Here is a 26,143-nt window from a genome sequence, read left to right on the forward strand (position 1 = left end):
GTAACAGGGTGGATTTAAATGATGCCAATGCTCGACTAGGACACGTGTAATTCATAACCACTACTGTAACAGGGTGGATTTAAATGATGCCAATGCTCGACTAGGACACGTGTAATTCATAACCACTACTGTAACAAGGTGGATTTTAATGAAGAGAATGCTCGACTAGGACACGTGTAATTCATAACCACTACTGTAACAGGGTGGATTTTAATGAAGAGAATGCTCGACTAGGACACATGTAATTCATAACCACTACTGTAACAGGGTGGATTTTAAGGAAGAGAATGCTCGACTAGGACACGTGTAATTCATAACCACTACTGTAACAGGATGGATTTTAATGAAGAGAATGCTTGACTAGGACACGTGTAATTCATAACCACTACTGTAGCAGGGTGGATTTTAAGGAAGAGAATGCTCGACTAGGACACGTGTAATTCATAACCACTACTGTAACAGGGTGGTTGTTAGAGATGATAATGCTTGACTAAGAGATATATAATTCATAATCGCTATTGTCACAGGGTTTTTAATGATGACAATGCTTGATTAGAAGACATATAGTTCATAATTACTATTGTCACAGGTTGGTTTATAATGACTTCAAAGCTTGCTAGGAGACATATACTTCACAATCACTGTTGTCATAGGATGTTTTTTTAATGATGACAATGCTTGACTAGGAGACATATAATTCTCAAACATTAGGTGGTATTAGTTGGATATATCATTTACAGTTTTAAAATGCAGTAGGAATACTGGGATAGTGCAAGTGCTAAATAGGACTTTTCTTATTAACAGGCTAAGCTAGCAAATGACTGACGCCATGCCGAATGACTCCCTGTGAAGCTTTTCACTTATTCCCTCAAAACACTGTTATAAAATTTGTAAAAAAAATATTTAATGCTTCTGGTGTACTTATATACATACTGAAAGTATGTTAATCAGTAAAACATGTTTAATTTACTTCTTCCATTTTTTTGGCACTGCTACATTTGGTTCCCACATTAAGGCTTTATTTATTTGAGCAGCAACAAGAACTGCATCACTATGACAGGTTGACTAGTACATTTGCACATAAAGGAGACAACCTTGCTATTTGCGTCACACAAGATTATGAATTGATGCCATTTCTTTTAGGACCATTCTTTTAAAATATAAAAATGGGATACGGATCAAGGATTACCAAATATGCCTATGACTGCTGAATAATTATTTCAATAAAAGATGTCATGATAAATGTTTGATGACATGCTTAACTTTTCATATATATCAAAATAAGTCTACTCTGTGTCAAATATTTATCACAGCCATTTATCAGTATCATATATATATATAAATGTACATACGCAGGTGATATAGAGGTACACTTGTTAGCACAGATACCGCACATCACTTATGTTTTCTGGTTTGGCCCCCAGTTGAGGTGTCATTGTTGGTTCTGCATGTTCTCCCTCTGTTGTGTATGCCTGGATTTTTGCCAAAGACTTCACTTTCCTCTCACAACCGAAAAATGTATGGGCATGTGATCTGGCAATGCTCAAATTGCCCTTAAAAATCATTTGCAAAGACACCTGTTACCATTTTCTCTTGCTATAAATTATGCTCTTAACATATGAAATGGGTGTTCTCATTAAAAATGTATTCATGTTTGCTTTAGTTGGACTGTAGTTACTAAATTTTAAAAACAGTGTTTCTATTTTCTGTAAAGTGAACTCTCTCAATACTTCCTGATTACGTGTCCTGTGGTCCTTCCCACATACTTATGAAGCAATGAGAAGATATGTAGTGTGAGAGGCATTTTCTGTAGTATGCAGCAAGCTTCAACACAAGCATTGACACAGAATGCAGCACAATCAATCAAGCAAGCAATCAGAGAATAAACCAATAATTAATGCCAGTTGCAACAAAACCAAAGGTAACAAAAGCAAAATTGAACATAATATTCCTACCAAAGTCTGCAGTGCTAGGAAAAGTGTGTAATAAAATAGGTGCAATACGTAATACATGAATAGTTGTCTACCGTAAGATGACCACATTTTGGAAGAAAATTAGCGGTATGTGAATCATTTTAGTGAAAACCCTAAAGGAAAGTGTGGTGCTGTAAGATGTACACTAAATGGATTAGGGCTAGTATGAAAACTTTTGAAATAACTTGTGTACTTGAGTGGGTGATGATAATGAAGAACAGGCCTGGGACTGCAAGCAGGTAGCACCACCTAGTCACATACAGGACAAAGTTGCAAACTTAGTAAGTTGTGAAATTAGCAAGTATAAACCTTACTTACATGAAGGAAAAACTAATGACTAGCTATCTAATACCCCAGCAAAGCCAGCTCGGTGAAATTCCAAGAATGTTGCACTCCTCCTCCTGAGGGTGAAGCACCTCCCCATCTCTTCACTTTCTGCTCAATGAAGAAATAAGTAGAAGAAAGGGATAGCTCAAGGACCAATCTATTCTACCTTCTCAGACGTGGGATCAACAGGCAGAATTTGGACCTAATGGAGGTGGAGACCACCTTCAGATCAATTAAGGAAGATCCTCTTGAACATTAAATATGTTAAGAATGCATATAAAGTGCTGTGATGCCCTTGGTAAAGGCACAGCTACTAGAAAGGGAGTGTAGTTCAAGGATGAACACCAGCACTGGGCTTACAGAAGCCTCACAGTAGACAGGCAGGCCTGCCAAGCATGAATGTCAAGGGTTCCTCACAGACTAAGGAAAAGCAGCATTCAGAAGGGAACTACATCTGACAGAACATTGCCCACAGTTTTTTGAATAAAAGCCAAGGCACAATCATACAGGGGTTTGAAAAAGGAACACCTTTTCCTTATCCAAAGAGATGGTAAAACTAGGCCCAGACATTCCCTTTAACAGAAGCAGAATACTATCTAGGAATTCTGATGAAAAACTAAGGCCCAGGTAAACATATGTCCAAAACCAGAATACCTGCAAATGACCAACTGATTAGATTGCTATAGGTACTGCTAAAACCAAAGTAATATCAATTTCCATTCAGAATCTAAGAGGTAGATTCCTCAATAGTTCTAAGTCCCTACAAGAATCCAGATGCAGACCAGCTAGGTCAGGAAAAGGATTCTGCACCAAGTCATGAGACTGACTGGATGCCATTCAAAAATTACAGATAATTTAGGAAAGGTTTAAACAGGTTTGCAGCAACTCCAAGACTGGAGGAACTATTTCATTTTCACTTAGCTACCAAAAGATACCAACAGCTAATTTATTTTATACCTCTGACTTTTACAAGATGTCCAAAATACAAGATAAAGCTGCCAATGGTGCTTAAACACCATTGCAAAATACATGATCCCAGGTAAGTGTCAGTGAAGATTGTGACAGCATTCAAACAAAGCAGAATCAACCAAAACTGAACTGGATCTAAATTGTTCCCTTACCCTGGTCACCAGGTCTAGGCTTTCTTGAGCCTCTGCAGTAGAAAGGGCAACCAAATAAGGGAAGTGAAAACTTCAAAGATAAATAGATAACCACAGAATAGGAATCAGAAATGATCACCACATGAGCAGTGAGTGGCATCCATACAAAACTGTAACAATGGAAAGGGACATTCTCCATGGGAAGCACACCAGAAATCCTGGGCAGGACAACTTGTTAACAACCATTACACCACCAAGCACACAACACTTCCACTTTTTCCAAGCTCTGCCCAATGTATAGACAGGCTAGGTAGACTGAAGGCTCTTAAAGGTTACCCATCCCAGGGTACCTAGGCTGGGTGTGTTGATGCTTTACAAGAGCAGCTACTGACAGTCACGATGAAGATTGCGAAAGCAAGGAAACAAAAGTGTTGAGGGAAGATCAGCCTTCCTGGTTCCACATAGGCAAGAAAGATTAGGACCAAAGAACCTTTCAATGCAACTGGGATGTCAAACTAAAGAATTGGAAGAAACAGCTACCCTGGTCTAGAGACGAGGTTAGAAGGGTGACCTTCCTTTTCTAGGAAATGGGGCAGCCTCCCTCACTCTCAAAGCAAGCAATTGGGCCAGACCCAAAAGCTCAATCACCACATCAGAACCTGTGGAGCAGGAATGTGGAGGAGAAACAAGAGAATGAAAAGAGGGGATGAGCAAAGAAGCTCCAACCATCTTTGTGCTGACCCCCTAATAGAGGACTCTTCCCAGAGACATGAACTAAAACAGCCCCCTCATCCAAGGAGGTCCAAGCCATGGTGAGGAAGTCACCAAATAACCATACTCACCATGCTGACATACAATGAGAGGGAGGCTAGCATGGGGTGCTTTGTTTAGTATCCAGGGCAATTTCAGGCCCTATTCTTTCCACTCAGCAGGGGAACAGAAGATGATGGAGCAGACTATTTGACAAGGAGGTGGCCTGTTTCCTTCCAGGGAAGCCACTCAACAAGACCTGACCAGAAAGCACCCCCAATCCATTCTCAAAATAAGCATTCAGTACGAAATCACCAATCCCTTCCTCAGTGGAGGATGATCACAGCTACACTAGACTCTTCAGCCCCAGTTGCAGCACCTGCAGGATCCACAAGAGATTGAGCTACATCTCAGGCTACCTGAATGCATATTTGCAGAGTATGTGAGAGGTTGTCTCTAAGCCTAGACTCTTGGAGGGCACTAAGCTTTTCCAGTACTGACTCCACCAGGAAGAATAATCCAGAGCCCCACTGCGACGGAAGAATACAGCAGTTCAAGAGGAAAGTTTTAGACAAAACCTGACTCCTGTGTGACCTCTGGTGGAGACCAGGAGCCTTTCATGTCATGCCAATGTAAAGGAAGGGGGTGGCAATAGTGTCCTTACATCATTGCACTAGCTGCTTCTGCAATTAGGAATCACAGCCATTGGCTGCAATGATGATGACTGCCAGCTCCACACTCAGCTCCTCATTTGATTCTTCACTGTCTAGTGTTTCTGAACTACCAGAAAGTTCACTTCCCAAGTAGTCGGGAGACCCATCTTGTGAAGGGTCGCATCTTGGGGTACCTGGTTAAGAACCAGCAACAGGAGGATGTGGGCTGGGCAAATGGGGAAGCTGGGGACAGCAGTCAAATGCAGTGCAGATTTAGGTGGGATAAGCATAATAAATATATAATTACATATGTTCATAATTATTCACATTTCAGTCTTTGCAAATGATATCCCTAAGGGAAAGACCATCCCTAGTGGGTAGAGGAGTTGGGTGGCTTAAAAACCTTGTATGTGACCAGTGCCAGCCCCCAATGACACACAGGCACATATGAAAACACAGTAAGTGAGCATTTCATATTGGACAGGCCAAGACCCACATGTGACCATGTACAGGAGAAAGGTGGCACAAAAACGGGCAAGACTTGCAATGGACCTGGAAGTGTCACAAACCTGAATTTCTTAAGGGTGAAATCCCACATCCTTGGCTCAAACTCTCAAAAACAATGAAACAAATAACTACTTTTTCATGACTGGGCCATGGACCAGGTGCGCTCTCACCAAATGACTCCTCAACAAGGACAGACCAGCTCTGCTGGTCATAGGACGATGCCCTTGGGAACAAAGACTTGTCCGAATTACACCCAATCCACAACTAGTATCTTTGGGGACTGCTTGCCAATATCAAGGACATAAAGGACAGACTCAGGGCTAGGCAAGTCAAAAGGGAGAAAAGGTTGTAAAAACATTCCGTGATGCTCCCCCAGCATACTCCCCCCACCACAGCTGGAGCCAAGGCACTTCTTTCCTTATCCTCCTGCATACTACTTATATGGAGGCTCAGAATTGGTTATGCTCCCCATATTCAGGAACTAGGAGGCCACAAAATGTGAAATTACTTCTGAGAAAACTGGGACCCCAGACAATCTCCTGAATTAAGTTTCAACTGAATAAACTCAATCATACCATGAAATATGGAGTGAGACTTTTCATCAGTCCCAAAAAAGTTTTCTTCCATCAACCACTGCAAGATTCTTGTGTGTTTCATCAGTTGCTTCAAAGTAAAACCAAAAGGAAATATGAATCCAGGAACTATTACCGCTGACTACAAAAACAGAGATGCAAGATCTGGTGGTCAGTGGAGTTAGGGCTTGCATTGTGTGTGCTGCCATAAAAATCAATCCTCATGGGCAACCATTTGTCCCTGGCCATTTGAACCTCTGGAAAAACGTTGATGAATGGCAGATGATGGAGAAGACAAACACAAACACACAATCCTTCAAAGCGGATCTTGGTTACAGATCTTTTCTTCTCATTGAGTAAATGAGACCTAGGACTGTAAATGGCAGTGATGGTGGGAAGTGTGAAATTTGAAGTTTGTCCAAAATGGCAATGTACTTAGTTAGGGCAAGGCTTTTATTTTAGCTGCCATGATTTCTGTTATGTGCTTGGCAGATATCTGGTATTTAAAGAACAAAATACATACCATGGCTTTTTGCAATGCAGATACTACTGCACTGTAAAGCTTTGGATAAATGTAGGCCTAACGTAAACAAATAAAATGGTAATAATGACATGGAAGGAACTTTCTAGAAAATGGAACTTAAATGGAAATGGATAGAAAGGCTGTGCACCACATAAGTGCAGATATGGAGGTGGGAATTCACTGTGTCCGCTGTACAGTCAAACATTTGGGTATAGCAGCAGACAGAAAAGGCTAAGCTGTCAATACATGTAACTATTTGTATGGAAGCAGAGAGCTGATCTTTTTTAATTATAACAAGGACTCAGATAACTTCACCTGAGAAAAAGGAAGAGCCTAAAGACTCTCTTATTCTGTTCAAGTAAAAGCTGTGAGGTCCAAAGGTTTGTTCCAATGGCTCTCCATTAACTAACATAAAAGGAAGGCACACTGTCACATGTATGAGACTCAAAACTGCATGTCCCAAAGTCCCCTCAAAAATGAAAACAATTTGTATTGCCTTGAATCCCTGCACTCCCAAATCTCTACTAGTAGCATATAACTCAAGAGATCACAGCACCTTGAAGTAGGGAGAATATTCTGAGGTACCACAGCCTTTTACTTAGCATGCATCCCACCCTATTTAGAGTGGTAGTTTTGTTAATCTAAGCACCCAAAGGAAAGTATTACCTTCTTTGAGGAAGGCTGAGATGTTGTCGACATGGCAATAAGTCACACATGCAGTTATAGTATACATGTAACAGTGGAAAGTTTAGCTCTGTTAAGATATTGAACACTGTTTGCTTTTGCCTGTTGTAGGGCATGATAGTTTCCAGAGAAAGACCCCTAAAGACACCTTTCTAGGGCTGATTTTGATCTTGGGTTGTTCTCAGTATGCAAGACAACACACAACCTTGCTTTTTCAGTCATCCATTGGGCACTAAAGCTAATCTTTTCAGCCATACAAGCACATTGTTGAATGCTTTGCAGGAATACTACAACACTAAGTTTAGTTTAGCAATGTTACAAAATAAATTACATACTGGTTTCAACAGAATTCTGTATAATGGTTAGAACATTTGCGCAGTGCTTACAACACACGTAGAACAAGCTTGTGCAATGCTTTCTTAATGCAGAACTTCAAGAAAAGAGAATGCAGCCTTTTAAATCTTTTTTTTCCAAAGACAACTTGACAGCAACTGATACTTGATAAATAGAATAAGGACACTAACTCCAACATGATGGCCATTATTTCCTTTTATCTTGCAGCTAAGCTTAATTATTTGCTTCCTGGGTTAAAGGTCTATATATGACTTGCATTTTCATACACTAACTTGCTATTCATGAAATGGCAGCTATAGTACTTGACTGTTTTATTAAAACTCAGTGTAAAAGGTTGTGCTCTCACTGTCAGAACAGCATGGAAGCAAAAAAGGGGAGTTCACAGAACTGGCAAAGGGCAATTGTGAGGGATGTATTCAAATGTTAGCAGCTTTCACAAAACTAATATGTTCTGGAGATCCCTCTGATTTTATTATTCCTGTTCACTGGGGACATTTTAAACTCAGATTATCAAAGATCATCAAGGGAAAAAGGCCCTCCCTCTGCCACTTGCTGAAACTGAAGAATGAACCACACTAAGAGAAAGATAAAACTTTCTATAAATGTTCTGCATCTTCTTAAATCTTTTTCTTTTGGCTTTTCCTGGTTAGGGGTTACCACAATGGAACAACGGTATGCAGAACGATTGGCAGTAGAGTTTTAGCGTGTCGAATTGCCAGCCCAGCACCCTAACTTCTACAGAAGGCACATACATGCACACACTCACGCCTAGGGCCAATTTAGAGTGTCCAATCCACCTACGTCATGTCTTTGGGATGTGGGAGGAAACAGGAGCACCCAGCGGAAACCCACGCGACCACAGGCCTCTTCTTAAATATTCCTCAATATTATTTCTAAATGATGCTTAATGCAGACAATTGATGGGTAAAAAAAAGAACAGATGTGTTCTTTACAGTCTCTGCTATGAAACATTCACTTGAAGGTGACACTATATGACTTATTAATTATCATAGCAAGTGTCATTATTAATGATTCAGAACACCTCAATAACTCTGGACTGCCTGGCGGGACTAGAAAAACAAAAGGCTTAGAAGGACAGCCCATGTTGAAATTAACCTAGAAGATAGGAAGAGCTTGCTCACTTAAAAAAGGTCTTTCATGCAGCAGAAACCGCTTCAACACCAAACAGTTCACAAACTTTCCTTTATTTCCTTAGATGAAATGAGTAAAAAGAGTGTGCTATACCACTTTTATCGTGTGTGTGTGTGTGTGTGTGTGTGTGTGTGTGTGTGTGTGTGTGTGTGTGTGTGTGTGTGTTGAAGCTCTTACAGGTAGAAAACTAAACCAGTAAAGGGAATTTGTAAGTCTGCCTTATTCTGCACTGATGGTCCTCAGTATTCTAGAATCAAGGCAGAGCATAACTCCTATCTTCTAAGCTCAAGAAAAATGAGAAGCTCAGTATGCCAGATATAGGAAGGAAACAAACTACACTTATATTTCAGGTAAACTCTTCTTAATAATGCTAACCATTCATATTATGACACTGATGGCTTTTTCTTCACTGGGTGTATGTGCAGTTATTTGCAAAAAAGGTCTGAATTGTTCTAAAACCAATAATGTGCACACTGTGGTGATCAATGACATTGTCAAGAAAAAAACTGGAGTACAAAGGAAAATAGTTCTCTTTTTTTCTGACAGCTGCAAACATCATTATTGTGAGACTCCATTATTAGACTAGCTCCCTGAAAGAAAAGAACCATTTGACTTCTAGTTTGGGGAAAACTGTTTACTATTAGTGCCCATTATCAAGATGGACTCGAGGAAGGTGCTTCCCCTCTTGTGGCTAGCTGTCATACCATTAGTGCCCTCTACTGAGACTGCCTTGAGAAAATGGTTCCATCTTATGGCCAGCTGTTCTACCATTAATGTCCACTATTGAGATGGCCTTGAGGAAGGTGGCTCCATCTTCCACAGAGCTGTTTTACCATTAGTGCCCACTAGTGAGGTAGCCTTTTGGAAGATGGTTCCATCTTGGGGTCATGTGTTCTACCATTAGTTCACACTACTGAGATGGCCTTGAGAATGGTAATTCCATCTTGGGGCCTGCTGTTTTACCATTAATGCCCACTACTGAGATGGCCTTGAGGAAGGTGGCTCCATCTTCCAGAGAGCTGTTTTACCATTAGTGCTCACTACTGAGGTCATGAGGTCGCCTCAAGGAAGGTGGTTCCATCTTGGGGAGAGGTGTTCTCCCATTAGTGCCCACTACTGAGATGGCTCTGAGGAAGGTGGTTCTATTTTGGAGATAGCTGTTCTACTATGAGTGCACACTACTGGGATGGCCTCAAGGAAAGTAGCTTTGACACATCAGTGCTAAATGAAATGCACCAACAGCAGCCATCTGCTGAAGTGGGGAAATGAAAGAATGAATATGACAAAGGTTTACAAGTGCAACTGCAGGTATGTGGACATATAGACTCATGGCAGTCACTGCACCGGAGTTCTCAGCCAGTGGTGATGGCACTACTATGGGGATACAAAAAAATTTAATTTGCACTGGATGACAACTACGATTACTGGCTCTCGTATCCCTCTTTTGTTGTCCTAGAAGGGACTAAAGGGAACAAGTGGGAGGAATGAGGATAACAAAATAATAAATAACAATATCTAACCATTTACTGTCTTAACCTTTACACTATGTATGCGCACACACACAAACATTATCAAATTAAAGTGAATCATTAATTTTTGACACTGTACATATATGTATGTATATCATAATGTGTAAGAGATCTGTGCATTTGCATTCAGTCTATCAAATGAGTTTATATATGTTTTTTTTTCGTTCTGTTGGCAGATTACAATCAGGGGAGGGGGATACAAGTAGCAAATATATAGATGGAAAAAATTAATTTGCAGATGATAAACACAGCTTTAAAGGGCATATTAAATGTCACTCTTCTGGGCTTTCTTTCTCTTTTGACAATGCAGGGAGTTGCTTTTTCTAACAAGCAGTAGTTCCTTGATCCTGGGACAATTAGAGGGGAGTTGGCCACTGGGTGAAGAACATTTAACAGTGCATTTCTCTTTTGCAAGTTGCGTCTTTCTTATGAACTTCTAGCAATACTCTGCAAGTGGTGAAGTAGTGTCTCCTGAGCACATATGTCAAAATAAACAAGTTACTTCAGGCAGGAAATTAAAATGGAAAAAAAAAGCCAGGAAAAAATTCTTATCTTGACATACACTAAAAAAAAGCAAATTAATGAGAATAATTTCCGACTTAAAAGCACAGTTAATGAGAACAAATTGCCAAATATTTGGTGATGCAGAGACACAATGACTCCATTAAACAGACAAGCTGTGTGTTATTATAAAGTGATAGTGCTACATAAAACCAGGAATACTCCATTCTTAGAAAGAAACAAATGTACTGTACATGTCTTCTATCCAGGCTTAAGATTGTGGGGGGGTGGAGAAGTTACTTGGGGCAGTCTCAGCCAAATTTGGCAAGAGAAAGAAATGTTTGCCAGAAGAATATATTGGAGTCTGTTAGTCATACCTGACACCTGGTGATTCAACAACATCAAAGCTAAAATCTTCAACCTATCAAAATTGACCATGCTCAAGACAAAATATTTGAGAAAAAAAAGCCACCAGTAACCTAAATATTTTTTTGCAATTCTTATACTTAGGCAACAAAATAAAAATTATGATGTATGCAACCTAAATTAAGATTTGATAAAAAATAAAGAGATTGTTTGCCATTCAATTATGGATTCAAAAATCCCAGCACATAATGATCTACCATACTTTATCTCGGAAATATCAAGTGAAGACAATTCATGTTAAACTTCAACATTTTCAGACTTTTAAGTGTAGTTTCATATGGATAAATACTGCTGTTTGCTCAGTGATTGTCAGTAATCACCATAATAAGTGTTAAGTTTATACTGCAAATGGTTTCAATTAATGAAAAACACTTGAACAAATAATGCATCTATAACTCAAATATGGTAGCTGAAGCTAAGCTGTACCAGTTTGTACAGGGAAAATCTACTGAATCAAAAGAAAAAAAGTATCAGCAACTGAACAAACGGAACCACATAAACCAGCTCCCTTCCAAAAGTAAATAAAGTAGGAGAGAAACAATTCCCTTTTGTCCACAAGTCTTAAAACTTATAAAAATAAATAATATACAAAGACAGTACTTATGAAAATACTGATCTCATTTTGTGATTCGACATATATACACACAGCATGCCTACATAAAAATGATTGGTAATTCTTCATTCATTCACATACAGAAAATATGGCAGTGCACTATCAAAATGCTTGTAAATTCCTAAAACGTTTGTCTGATGCTGAGATACAGTATGTGATAAAACTGCATTCATAAGTTTTATTAAATATTTCCAGTGCCAAACAGTTAACATTGTTCATGTCACATGAAGTGCTTTATAACTGAATAACTAATCTTCTGAGGAAGTACCGCCGGTGAGGTAGCCATTGGTCCCCAGCGTGTTGGTCCCATTGGTTGTCAATACATGTGAACTTTTCACAGGACTAGGAGAGGCTTCCTCCTCCTCTGAACTATATTCAATGTCACTCCTATCATCCTTCAACACCTGCAGAACATGGATTGAGATTGGTATTACTAATGGTTAGTGACAAAACACAAAAACAAAACAGGGTTAGTGACCGTCCTTATAGACTGTGCTATAGAAAAAACTAACAGCAATAGCAAACTGCAGTATTATTTCTACACTTTGGGAAAAGCCAGCAACACACTACAAAAAAAAAATAATAACAATAATAAAATAATTATTATATGTATACACTTCAGTGTTAATCTGTTTTCACACCCAGCATATGTAATGAACTGATACAGTGGTTAATGGTTTAAATACTCACACTACAACAATAAAGTATACTTCTTGGCATAATAAAGTCTACAAATATGAAAGGAAAATTAACACATTTAGCAAGTGCAACCACTGATAATGAAATGTTAGGTTAGAGCTGTCTGAATTAGACTATTTTTTACCTGTACCTGCACTATTACAGGTAAATCTCTGGAAGCAGTACCAGAGACGGCCATTTTAGTTATGCTGAGTAGCATCTGTGACTGAGTACTTAGTTCTAAGACACTAGCCCATTTTCACTATCTGTATGGTATGTTTGTCCCGGAAACTATGTTAAACAGTTAACTGATTAAAAGAAAGACTAGCCGGCATCAGTTTTACAGTTCTTTGGCATCACTAGTAGTCATAAGTAAATATCTTCTTACTCATATATTGAAAAGGGTATGGAATACATTACTGAAATCAAACAAAGTTGAGCTATATTGCTTTGAATGAAGGTGGTTTTATATCACTTTCACAAATGTGCAACATGAAACTTATATACACATGTATTTCCTTTGCCAGTGTGTTACCGCAATCAAACCCATCAAATGGAATTAAGCCACCTAATGGTAGCCCAAAGTCAGGTCATACAAAAAGTAGAAAATTATATCCTTTATTGCCAGGTCAGAGTGAACTACGGTGGTGGTGCTGCGGTAGCGTTGCTGCCTCACAGTAAGACGTTGTCTTGTTCGATTCTCAGTTAGACCGTCTTCTGTGTGGAGACATGCGTGAATGAGCGTACCTTCGTTGAAGGTTGTTCATCAGGGCTGGCAACTCGGCACGTAAAAATCTACTGCCAATCATTAGCGGACCGGAGTTCCGCTGTGGTGACCCCTAACCAGGAAAAGCTGAAAGACACAAAAATATTGCCAGGTCAGAGTGAACAACCTGGGAGTGTAATCTACAGTTATGATGTTTGGGGCACATAAGAAAATAGCTAATAACCTCATTGCTAATTAAGGATTCAGATCACAGTCCCATAACTTGTGCTATCACTTAAAAGAAACTTGACTTTACTCTGGATCAAACCTTGACCTTCACCAAGCACACAAAATGGCACTGTCCAAAAGTCTCTAACCAATGGAAAGTATCATACAGAATATCTCATCTTTTATCCTTAGCAGCAAGATGAACAATTGCAATCAATGTGCTGCTAACAAGACTTGAACACGCTTTGTCTATTCTAGCACTATGCTCTCTACACAATGCATCTGTGCTGCTAAGATACTAAAATTTATACATCTGGACCACTGTAATTAGCATCAGTGTGTTACTTTGCTGAAAACTAAAGAAATGCCAGTGGAGGCTCGGGCTAATTTCTTACTCAGCAACCCGATCTTCAGAGTAATGAATGGAAGGTATTGTCCTTGGCTTAGAAATTATCTTTTTATCAGAAAATTCCACCTAAAATCTGAGAAGTCAGGAGAGCTTCCAGTTGCAAAGACCTCCATTTACTTTAGTTGCCATTGAGAAAGGCTTTAGAAAATGTTGCAACTAGCACCTCACATGCTTTGCCACAAAATGTGCAAAATAAATACCCCATGCTACATACATACATCCTTATGAGATGTATTAGTGGCTTTGCCATTTGTTTGGAAATCAAGAAGCTCATTCCACACTGCTGATACAGTTTTGAAAATTTGTAAAAATTATTACCATCATCATCATCATCATCATTACAATCACAAGGACTCTCATTTTGGTGTATTTCTTGGGGGGTTATTTTACTGTTCACATTTACTAGGCAGTTTATACTTGTTTAGGCCAATGAATTGCTGACCCAATAATATATACAAATTTAGTTCAGCGCTATTTATATTGTTTGTTCTTGTTCGGGTAGATACAGCTGTATGTTTGTTGTTGCCATCTGGTGCAAGAATCATCTGAAAATGGTCCAGCATTTATGACCAATTCCCTTACCCAGTTAACAAAGGAAATAAATAAAAATTTGGCATTCTGCATATATTAAAGAGAAAACAGGGACGAAGTCTCTTTCTCCCATATAGAGCCACAGCTGACAATGCCCATACCTTTTCATTTTTTTATTATTTGGCTTTTAATTGTAGTTTTTTTTTTTTTTTTGGCTGAATTTTGTACAACAGTGAACAATGCACTAAAAGCACACAAAAATGAGAGAATGTTGTAAAATAAGAACAATGGGCTAAGCAGGAATACTTGAAAATTAGATGTGTTGATATTACCAGTGTTATTATTCTACTCCAAGCCTGCAAATGAACTTTTATGTTGTCCACATTAATGAAGGTGACAGCACTTATACAAAAAAATTAAGTTTTTAGTCACCTGTGTTGCTAGTAGGGTTTTATTACATTCATTATTTCCCAAGCACAAACACTGTACATTCACTAGGATGATTCCAAATTATATTAAATATTGGTTTATATGCAAATGGCAAAGTCACTCTAACCATATTTACATTCCTCTGATTTTGCACAGTTTGGCACTAATAATGAAATAAATTGTCACCCAAGTACTACTACTAAATTAGACAAAGCCCAGTTTTACAGTTTTATATCATTAATCATGTTCTGTTATCAATGCCTTGCTATATATGTAGAAGGAAACATATGAACAAATTAGTACTGACATGGGCTACATAATCCTATGATTTCTCTGCATCTCCATGTGCTATGACAGTCTGTAGAAAGTAGGTCATCAAAAATGTACCATTATTATACAAAAAAAGACGGTTTAGAATAACTATGTCAAAAGAAATCCAGTCTGAGGGTCCAGTGACATTCCTGAATGTTTCATATTAATATTCCATCAGTAATTTATCTGCAACACTACATGGTACTACAATAAAGCAGAAGTGGACATGGCACCAGTAAAGCATAATTAAATCATTTACAATGTCTTTATGTTATTCCCTGGATTTAGCGGGCTTGAATTTAACACTGTAACAATGTGGAGTTTTGATACTTGGTCAAAATTAATGGTTTCTTTAGATAAACACAATGAGTGGTCTCTGCCAAAACCAGTAAACTAATAAACAAAAAGAAAGGTACAGTAATCCAGCAATTGTATCCATGTCTTTAATCCACACCAAACACGGAAGGTAAAGAAACAGACTCCACACATAAAATAAATCTTATACCCCATGAAAATGGGTAATAAAATCATAATAAATATATTGCTCCTAATATAAAAATATTGAAGTGTTTGAAATATCTTATAATTTTGCAGATCTTAATTTCAGAACAGGTTTTAAAGAAACCATTTCATTTAGACCAGGGAAACTGCTGGCATCTAAAATGAATTGCCAATACAACTCCTTGTACTCCAAACGAGCTTCCCACGGTCCTCCCCTAGGGTCTAAAGGAACCACTTCTATAACAAAAAACTGAAATTTCACTTGGTCACACACTAATGTGTGTTTGTATAAGGCATTGTCAACATTTCCTTTCCTCATATCATATATTGAAAAGCAGAGGTAGATTTATTACCACAAAGGGTTTTGCAAATTGTAATACCAGTGGCGTAGTACACATTGCAGTATGTGAAGCATGTGACTCCTATACTGGCAAAACCGAAAGAAAACTGAAGCAAAGGGTATATGAGCACAATTACGATATGATGAAAGGAAATGTTAACAATGCCTTATACAAATGCACATTAGTGTGTGACCAAGTGAAATTTTAGTTTTTTGTTATAGAATCGGTTCCTTTAGACCCTAGAGGAGGACTGTGGGAAGCTCGTTTGGAGTACAAGGAGTTATACTAGCAACTAATTTTAGATGCCAGCAGTTTCCCTGGTCTAAATGAAATGGTTTCTTTAAAACCTGGTCTGAAATTAAGATCTGCAAAATTATAAGGTATTTCAAACATTAACATTTTTATATTAGGAGCAATATATGTATTATGATTTTATTACCCATTTTCATGGGGTATAAGATTTATTTTATGTGTGGAGTCTGTTTCTTTACCTTCGGTGTTTGGTGTGGATTAAAGACTTGGATACAATTGCTGGATTACTGGTTTCTTTAGATATCTTACTATGCAGTGCTACCATCCCTAAAATGAAAAACTGTCACTGTCCTTTAGTTATGGCTGACTGTGTAACCATGCATGCCCTGCATATTAGGCAAAGTATATTTTTCAAATGTTTTGGTTATCTCTCATAGAAAGAAATGAAAAAAATACAGCAAACACTGCTGAGAACATCTACAACACTCAAGATAATGTTCACAACATATACCTGTAGTTCACACTTTGAGACAGGAACACTCATCTAAAAAAAAAATTTTTTTTTATTGCAGATGTTAACAGATGAATGTGATATTATCATCTTTTTGGGCCAATGCCTGGATAGATGACTACATTTTTAAACATTAAGTGAGGGGGGATAGCCACAATACAAGCCTGTTAGTACAAAATGGAAATTTCTAGTTGTACTTCTTGTTTGCAGCCTCTGTGACTTCTATTTTACAAACTACTAATTCATTTTCAGATTTATTATTTTTACATCTCTGCATTCTAAAACTGAGTTTGCAATCTTTACCATGCAGTTTGCCTATTTAAGCCAGAAAATAAATTTTCCCTATGTTTAATTACAGAATTGCTTTTGTACCTTTAATTTCACAACAGCTAGTCTACTATAGTATTCAGTGTAGTGAATTTGCAGTCATGATACCCTTTCTTCTATATCACTACCTATGTGTGTTTGCTTTTAAACCTGAAGTACTGTTCTGGAGTCTGGTAAGGCAAGGCTCCAGAAGCCCCATAATACTGACCACTGATGAAATAACATATTGTTTTGCTAGTTAATGCAGGGATTTATCAGATATAGCAGCAAAAATATACAAAGACAAAAAACAATATTCGTTGAACTATGTGATACGTTATAGCATCACAGCATGCATTTCATAAAAAAAATTGTGTAATCACTACATATAGGCAAGCAAAGGCATTAATTATGTATTTAATTGTTTGTTACATAGGTTGATTCATAAAGAACAAGCACCTCTTTAGAGGTGTGACCCAAGAAGAGTGCAGTTAATGGACTTGGTCAAAGTAGATAAATGGTGACTGAAGGAATCAAACCCAGGTCTAAATGACAAAGCAGTTCACAGTCTTAATACTCTGTGACAAAAGGCCAGACTAAATAGTGGTGTTGTAAGTGTGATGTAGATGGTCAAAGAACTGTACGTCTCACAGCAGCTAACTAGTGACAGACGTTACTATCAATATCTGCAGAAAGTACGAACACTAAAAAGTGCCTAGCATCATCTCATGCCTCACAAACGCAGCTTAAATGATGAAGCAATACATGCTTTCACAATAAATATGGAAAGTACCAAAAAGGTATTTATTTACCAGCTTATGTCATATCAGCATTATCCAAACAAAGCAAGGTAAGCACTAAATAAGCTACAAATTACTACAGCACTCAACTTTCCTCACTTGTCTAGAGGAAACAGTTTTTAATACTTAATAAATAAGCACCTATCCAGGTATGTCTAAAGGTCATCTCCCGGTGTTTTCTCCTGTCTACCTGATGAATCTGGGCATCTTGGGACAATGTAGCAATTGCCTCATGTACACAGACAACCCTCTCCTCCTTCAATCTAAACACTATGACCTGTGAGAGATGCACTTATATAGTCTAGTCTGAACTAGACAGTCAAGAGAAGAAGGTAAACACTTGGACCGCACCACACTCATCATATAGTCCCTCAAAACCTACACCACCAAAACACACACGAAAGCACAAAACACACACCTACATTCACTAAGACTCTCAGTAAAAATCTGCCCAAACAACCGAGACCTCCAAAGCAGAAATGCAAGCAACCTCCACCCCCCAACACAACCCAAATGACACATAGCCCACATACTCAGTGTGCCACTCAACTACAGCCCATAAGGCATAATGTACCCAACACTCTAGTCATAGGTGACTCTATAGTCAGGCACACTGATGTTCCACTCACCAGGCTAAACAAGGAGAAAGTTACTGTCAGCTGCCTGTCGAGTGCCAGGATCCGCCACATAATGCACACACTCAGGTCACTCCACAACAAGTACAAATATGACTCTGTCATTGTCCATGTTGGTGTGAATGACCTGTGATGTACCTCCCTGGACTACATGAAAAAAGACATGGAGGAGCTCTTCGATCTTGTAGCCCAGGCAGGTATAACCCTAGCCCTGAGTAGCATCCTGCCATCACCCAGAATGATACCACAGTACAAGGACAAAATGATTGACTTCAACAATTGGCTAAGCTTCTGGTGTCATTCTAAGGGAATCCAGTATCTGTCTGCCTGGGATGACATGATTGACAGACCACGCTGCTTTGCCAGAGATGGCCTGTACCTGTCGCCCTTGGGATTCCGGATACTGGCAAAGGCTCTTGCCACCCCTATAGTGCCTTTTTTAGGCAAGGTTCAAATGATAAAATTCACCACCGCAACAGGTACCAGCAAGCAAAATCTCAGGGTAATGCTACTCAGTGCTAGACGTCTAAACCACACTCACTCGAGGCACTCCTTAAAATGGAGAACATCGACATCTGTGCAGTGACAGAGACCTGGTTCAAAGCTCCAGAGAGCACCCCTGCATTACCAGGCTATAATTCATGCCACACCTTTCGACCACCAAACCCGGACCGAAACACTAAAGGTGGAGGTGTGTCCATATTCATTAAGGATATCCACACCTCCAAGCTAGTTGCTCAGCATAATGCATCTGAGATTATCCAAGTTCAACTAACTCTGGGCAAAACCGCAATCCAGATTGTAGCTTGCTACAGACCCCCCAGCATGCCCCAGGATTCCCACTCCTCTTTTCTTGATACACTGGAAAATATTAAGGTACAACCCAACACCCTAATAATGGGTGATTTCAACAACCCAACCATTAACTGGGACAACTACTCGTGTACCAACTCTTTTGCTCAACGTTTTCTGGAAATCATCAATTCCAATGCCTTGGATCAACTTATCCACACCCCCACCAGGGGCAGCAATATCCTAGACCTGGTCATCACCAACATGGGTGACCGGTGTTCCACACCAGAGGTCAGCTCCTCGTTGGTCAGATCCGACCACAAGCTAATCACCCTAGACATCTACATCCCACTCCCAACCCCCATTAGGAAAACAACTGTAAAAAATTTCTCCAAAGCCAACTTCACACTTCTTAAGACAGAAGTGGCAAACTTCACGACATCCATGCAGATGGACAATAGAGGTATGACTGCCGAATCCTACACAAATGCACTTTATAAGCACTTACACAAGTGCACGGATCGTGCTATCCCTAACAGAACCAAGATGCTATCCTCCAAAAAAAGGAAGCCAATCTGGTGGTCTTTTGCCATAAACAAACTCTACAACAGAAGAAAGAAACTGTTGCAAAAAAGAGTAAAATCCCATGATTGGAGGAACTCCTTGGTCAGCCTCAGTAAGAAGCTGAGATCCCTCATAAAATCCTCCAAAGCTAGTTATGAAAACAAAATCGCCACTGATTCTAAAGGCAACCACAAAGCATTCTAGAGCTATGTCAACAATCTCAATGGCAACACTCAAATCTGCTCTGAGTTACAGCACTATGACACTAAATATACAGAACCAACTGATATTTCCAACATCCTGGCAGATAGGTTCAGTGCTAACTTTACCCCCCTCTCACCCCCTAAAGGGCCCATCTTTATACTGAAAGAATGCAAAGTCCTGTAATCATGGCTGCACAGGTAAAAACTTCACTCTCCAAAGCCAAGAACACAGCATCCATGGGACCTGACATCCCAGGCTGCCTTCTACACAAACTACAGAATGAACTGGCACCCCACTTAAGTATCATGTTCAATCATAGCCTCACCTCAGGCTTTGTGCCCATTGAATGGCGCAATGTGATGGTTATCCCACTCCATAAAGGGGGGGGGGCACAACAGACCCCAGGAATTACCGCCCCATTAGCCTGACGAACCTGGTCTGCAAGGCCATGGAATGTATCATCATGGAACTCATAAACAAAGAATTTTGGAGATATCCAAACTCTGGACCCCACACAGTTCGGGTTTGTAAAAGGCAGATCATGTCTCCTAAACCTAATAGACTTCTTTGAAGCAGTCACCAAAGCCATAGATGGGGGTAAGGTGGTTCACACAGCCTATCTAGATCTCGCCAAGGCGTTCAACACCATCCCCCACTCTGGAATTATAGATAAACTCACTAAACTAGGTATAAATCCCTATGTCACAAGATGGGTTGCCAACTGGCTTACTGACAGAACCCACACTGTGAAAGTAGCAGACATCAGACTTCAGACAAGTGACAAGTGGAGTACCTCAGGGTTCAGTCCTGGGTCCTCTCCTGTTTGGTATCTACTTCTCTGAAGTACAGGCTAACACAGAAGGTCTTTGGCTAACTAAATTCGCAGATGACTGCAAACTAGGAGCCATAATCGAAACTCCTAATGATGTGGACATCCTACAAAAGGGCCTCACTGAGACAGATGCCTGGTGTCAAAGCCATGGTCTCAAGCTCAATGCCAAAAAGTGCATTGTCATCCCCTTTGGTAAAAACTCTGTACCCATGAACTACCACATAGGCGGTAGTCTACATAACACCGAAGGTGTGATAAGAGACCTTGGGATACAGGTGGAAAGTAGTCTCTCCTTTGATAATCACATCGCCACAGTGGCCAGGAAATCCTTCTATGTGGCACACCTCATCACAAAAGGTTTCTCATCCAGAAAAAAAGAGGTCATTGTTCCCCTCTACTCATCAATCATTAGACCCATTATAGAGTACAATACCCATTTTGATATGTACCTCACAAGAAATCTACAACAACTGGAAAGGCCACAAAAATACCTCACAAAGAGGATTACTGGCCTCAAACAGATGCCTTACGCAGACCAACTCAAAAAACTCCAGCTTTACTCCGTCGCATATCGCCTACTCAGAGGTGATCTCTGCCTAACATACAAAGCTATGTCAAACCCAGAGCTGTTGGACATTCTCCACTTAAAGAAATCCCAATCCCTCTGAGCAACAAGCTCTAGGGACCTAAACCTTGTCACCACAATAAACAGAACATGATGGAGGGATAGATTCCTGTTCCAGAGACTTCCCATACTCTGGAAAAGACTACCTATCTATGTCAAACAGAGCTCCTCATTAGCACTCTTCAAGAAAAATCTTGATGATTAGATGGGTAAATAGGAAATTCAACCCAGGGATCACTTCTGTGGTTCTGCTTGACAGGGGCACAGGAAAATAATTTTCTTGGGTGGCAAAAGCCCGGGTACCTTTTTGGCTAGGCTTGTATAGGCCCTAGGGCCAATAGCCTAGTACCTACCTATGAAACTATAAGCAAAATGTTAAGGATCAAAATCCCTGTGACACTGGTATGTTCTACTCTTTTTTCACATATGGGTACATGTTAATTTAATGGTACAATAAAGCAGAGGCATTTCTGCAGTGGTTGTTGAACTTGCTACCTGTGTGGCAGGTTCCTATTAGGATACAGGGAATAAACACATCTCTTTTACAAGGTTAAGGAAGTATCCTTTAGATGAGATAATGGTTCACAGACATGCTGAAACAAATGATAGAAATTAAGAAGCATTTACATGGTTAAGCACTGACATAATGTTGCTTATTTCAAATTCAAGAAATTAAACTAGAGATAGAGAGTCCATGATGGCTTATATACTTGTCTTTTAACATGAAATGTGGTTAGTCAGAATCTAGAATGTATCATGCAGAATGATACAATCCAGTTAAATGTATAGCATGAAAGGGAAATGTTACTACTCAGCGAAATGCAACAATCAGAGCTTTATGAAGTACAGTCACTGAAACTTACATGCAAAGGATTCCACTTTCCAGCCTTCCAGGTGGGCACAAGAAAGAAATTACATAAGTAGTAAGACATAGTACAATATAGCATTGCAATTAAAAGCGATACATACTATTATCACCTTGCTTTGTATTTAGCCAGAATTCTGTGAAGTAGGTGCAATATAAAATATACAGCAGAATTAAAAGCTTGCATAAGAGGTCAAATTTCATTTAGTGGTTTGAAATAAAATCACATGAATTCTTAGGGCAAAGTCTATGATGATCACATTGACCTGCTTAAATATTTGATTCTTGAGAAAAGAATGTTATATACAAATATATACTTTCTTTGGCTGGGAGGTTACAACACTGATCAGCATGTTCAGAAATATAAACATTCATAAAGTTACAACAATAATTAGAGTGTGCAAAAATATCATGACAAAACAAGAGAATAATCCAAGAAAGTGACACTCCAACAGTTACAGAAGCGATGCAGTAAATACTTAAATGTCAATATATTCATACCACCTGGATAATAAAAATGAAAATGAGATTTGCATAGAATTGCCAAACGTTTAATACAGCTAACAGTCTTCTACACCTGCACCATGTCATACTAGATCCTTGCGCATAACCGGTGAGCAGTGCATGTAAGGCAACAAACATCTACAGGCAGGCTTGTCTGTTCTTCGTAGGATACACAGACACACACAGACACACACACACACACACACACACACACACACACACACACACACACACACTGCCATTCATGTGTGTACAGAGACTCACACTCAGTTCAGCAATGACAATCTACCAAGTCAGCATTTTTTAGCATGTGTTGATAGGTAGGTAAAGGGGGTGTTATGTCCATAAGCGACATGGAGGCCAGACTGGGATAAATTTATGATTTCCTACCCAACTGTCAATGTTTTGTTTAAATAGGGTCAGGAATGAACTCCGTTTTACATAGATTGGAATCCTATTCCATGTTGCGGGGATCCTTTTGGGACACATATCTGTCTCTTCAGTGAATTCTGTTTATTTCACAGGCAAAGTTCATATTCCTGGCTCTAGTGTTTCTGGTGCTGTTCGTTTTGCACATGTACAACAGATCCATCAGGACTGGGTCTATGGAATCCCTGTAAGCCTGACAAAGATCCTCTCTCAGCAGTCTGTAGGAGAATGAATACCTGGACAGAGTCTTTAGGTGGTCAGAAAAGGACAAGGTATTCATGCCCTGAATTCTCCTGTTGATAAACCTTTCTGGGTATTCCCAACTATTGCAAATGCCCGGTAGATACATGCCAAATGGGGTACTGTGATTAATAATGGGTATAAGGGCCAAGTAGAGTGGTACTGTAACTTCCTTGGACCTGGGTGCCATACATTTACCTATAGCTTGGGTGATACAGAATGATTTTCTTACTATCTTAGCTGTGTGTTTGTCAAATGCCATATTGTTGTTCCTTACTTCTGGGTTATCTCTTAAGGATGTTTTATCAATGGAGAAATTAACTTAGGTTGACAGTTCCAGAAAGGGCATTATAATGCATTTTTGACAATGAGTTTTAGGCCATAGCTTTGGTACCAGCCATTTATCTGAATTAAACCCACTTGTAAGGTGTTGATGTCTTGGCAAGAATCTGTAACAGCTCCCAGTTTACTGTCATCTGTGAACTTGGTGAGCCAGAAGTCTTGAACGTTAGCAATGACGTCTGAGAAGTAGATGCCAAACAGAAGTGGGCCCAGCACAGTGCCGTGTATAAGAGACCAATTATCTTTTGGTCATGAGTTTTTCTTCTTTCATTAAATATTCCACTTAGGTGAAGGTTCCACCAGCAGAGTTTGTTTTTAGTATTTGTTTTGGGATTACGTCTTGTAGGTATGTCAGCCTCTATAAAACCATTCACATGTTTGCATAGGGACTCTTTGAATAACTTTGCATACATAGCTGTGGTCTTGGGGTTAGGGAGAGCCTTGAATGTTGACAAACTATCACTTAATAGGATGTAGTTTGCCTTACAATAGTTCCTGCCACTGGTTTAGTTGGGTTTTCTGGACTGATTTTTACTTCAAAGGAGACAGTTTTGTGAGCAATGCTCTTCCATGTTGGTGAGTATAACATCCAGCATGTTTGATGTTCTGGTTTGAGCATGCACCAGGGTATCTGTGTTAATGAAGTCCAGAAACATTATGCCTGTGAGTCTGAGGCACTGTAAGTTTCCCAGTCTATAGAGAGGCAGTTAAAGTCACCCTTGAGCAGGATATTTGGCTGGATGGTGAGCACCTCTAGTCAGTTAAGGCAAGAGTCAGGACACTCTAGGGCCATAGATGGTGACCTATAACTAGCCATGATATGGTGAAGGACCTTATCTATGGTGACTTGCATGTAAATGAACTCCATGGTATCATTCTGTTTAACCAACCTGGAGGTGTTTGTTGATAAAATAGATCAAGACACTGCCGCCTTTTGCCCCAGTCTGTGCTGTTGTTGGTCTAAATGTGCAGAAGGCTATGTAGCCTTTCATTGCCAGAGTACTTTCTATGGCTTTAAACCAACTCTCTGAGTCACAGCACAGATGTCTACATTCTCCAGAGTGAGGAGGGCTTGAAGGGTATGGAGTTTTTTCTTAAGGTTCCTAGCATTGAGCAGTAACACCTTCAGGTTGCTTGGAGACCTACTCACTACATTGGTAGTTTTGCTCTTTTGGTATTGTCTAAACAAATTAGTCAATATCTTGAAAGCCTAGGCGAGGACAGGTGCAGCCAATCCTTGGCAAAGCAATGTTGTCTGTTGACCGTATCCTCCCATACTGACAGATATTGGATCCCTCTGGATGACACCAGAAACTAAGCCAAACCTGCATCATCCTTGGTGAAGGCAGAATGCTGCTCAATGTAAGGTCGTACCCATCTGTGACTTATATTTCGAGAGTTAATTATGTCTGTCTTCATATAGTGAGGTGATGCAGAAAAATGGCATTATCACCAATGCTCAGAATGGACTGCAAACCTTGTTACAAAAATATAAACAATGTCTAATCCAAGGTAAAATGCACTTTACTGCTATACCCAGCCAGAATACATTACTATGACAACCCAGACTATAGCTGTCTCTCAGTTTCAAAGTAGGTACCTGTAGCTTAGCGGATGGGTCTATATTAGCAAGTTGAAAATACGTTAGAGCGAACACCTAATAAGCGACACGTTAGTCGAATTTCCTTAATGTCGAACTAATTAAATGTCGAAAACAATAAGAACGAAATGTTTTAGTTGGCCAACTCACGTCTATGATGTAAGTGCGTGTTTAAAATAAAAAACATTAAAACCCAAGTCACAATTTAAAATAATTAATACGTATATATCAAGTATACTGTGTTTAATAGTAAATATCTGTGTGTATAATAAAAATAAGAAAAATATATTGAATGAAATATTACTATAGTTTAGTGCGTACTATATACGTGCATTTAGAGTGGTACCATAGCATGCATATTGCATTTACTATATGCAACAATGGCTTACGCTCTTTCAACAGGACCTGGTGTGATAGGTAATTTGTATGGAACTGTACAGTCTCAAAAGCTAAGACAGATGCTTATCATTGACGGGTATTTGTATGTGTTAGAGAAAACTATCAAAACAAAAAGGTACTGGTGTTGTCGATTGAAAAATAGCCATAAATGTAAAGGTAGGGCTATTACTACCACTAAAGACTTGAAGGAACTGTTAATCAAATCAAGTGCACATCAGCATGCTTCAGATCCAACTGAAGTTGATAAATAAGTTGCTTGTAGTAAATTAAGACAAATGTCTAAAGAATGCAGACATACACCTGCCTTATTGGTAGATGACATTTTGGCTACTACTTCTTTGGAGAGTGTTGTTACATTACCTACTCATAGGTCTCTTTTACAGCGTGTGCATAGAGAGAGGCGAAAAAGTTTACTTTTTCTTTCTAAACCCTGCAGTACATTAA

General features: G+C 39.3%; 1 protein-coding gene across 2 annotated transcripts in view; it reads right to left on the reverse strand.

The window, feature by feature from the left end:
* Positions 1 to 535: 535 nt before the first annotated feature.
* The window catches only part of CERS6 (ceramide synthase 6), a 1,480,586-nt gene continuing 1,454,978 nt past the window's right edge, over positions 536 to 26,143 (reverse strand). Inside the window, exons 10-11 of one of the 2 annotated variants that reach the window (XM_044075592.1) lie at positions 22,184 to 22,207; positions 536 to 12,068 (exon numbers count right to left, since the gene is read on the reverse strand). In XM_044075592.1, the coding sequence (XP_043931527.1) occupies positions 11,913 to 12,068; positions 22,184 to 22,207 (180 nt within the window). In that variant the 3' untranslated portion in view covers positions 536 to 11,912. The remainder of the gene's footprint in view (positions 12,069 to 22,183; positions 22,208 to 26,143) is intronic. The other variant, XM_044075593.1, reaches the window with a different exon arrangement.

Source organism: Protopterus annectens, chromosome 6.part1, assembly GCF_019279795.1.
Source record: "Protopterus annectens isolate FY-2018-M chromosome 6.part1, PAN1.0, whole genome shotgun sequence".
Taxonomy (NCBI): domain Eukaryota; kingdom Metazoa; phylum Chordata; order Ceratodontiformes; family Protopteridae; genus Protopterus; species Protopterus annectens.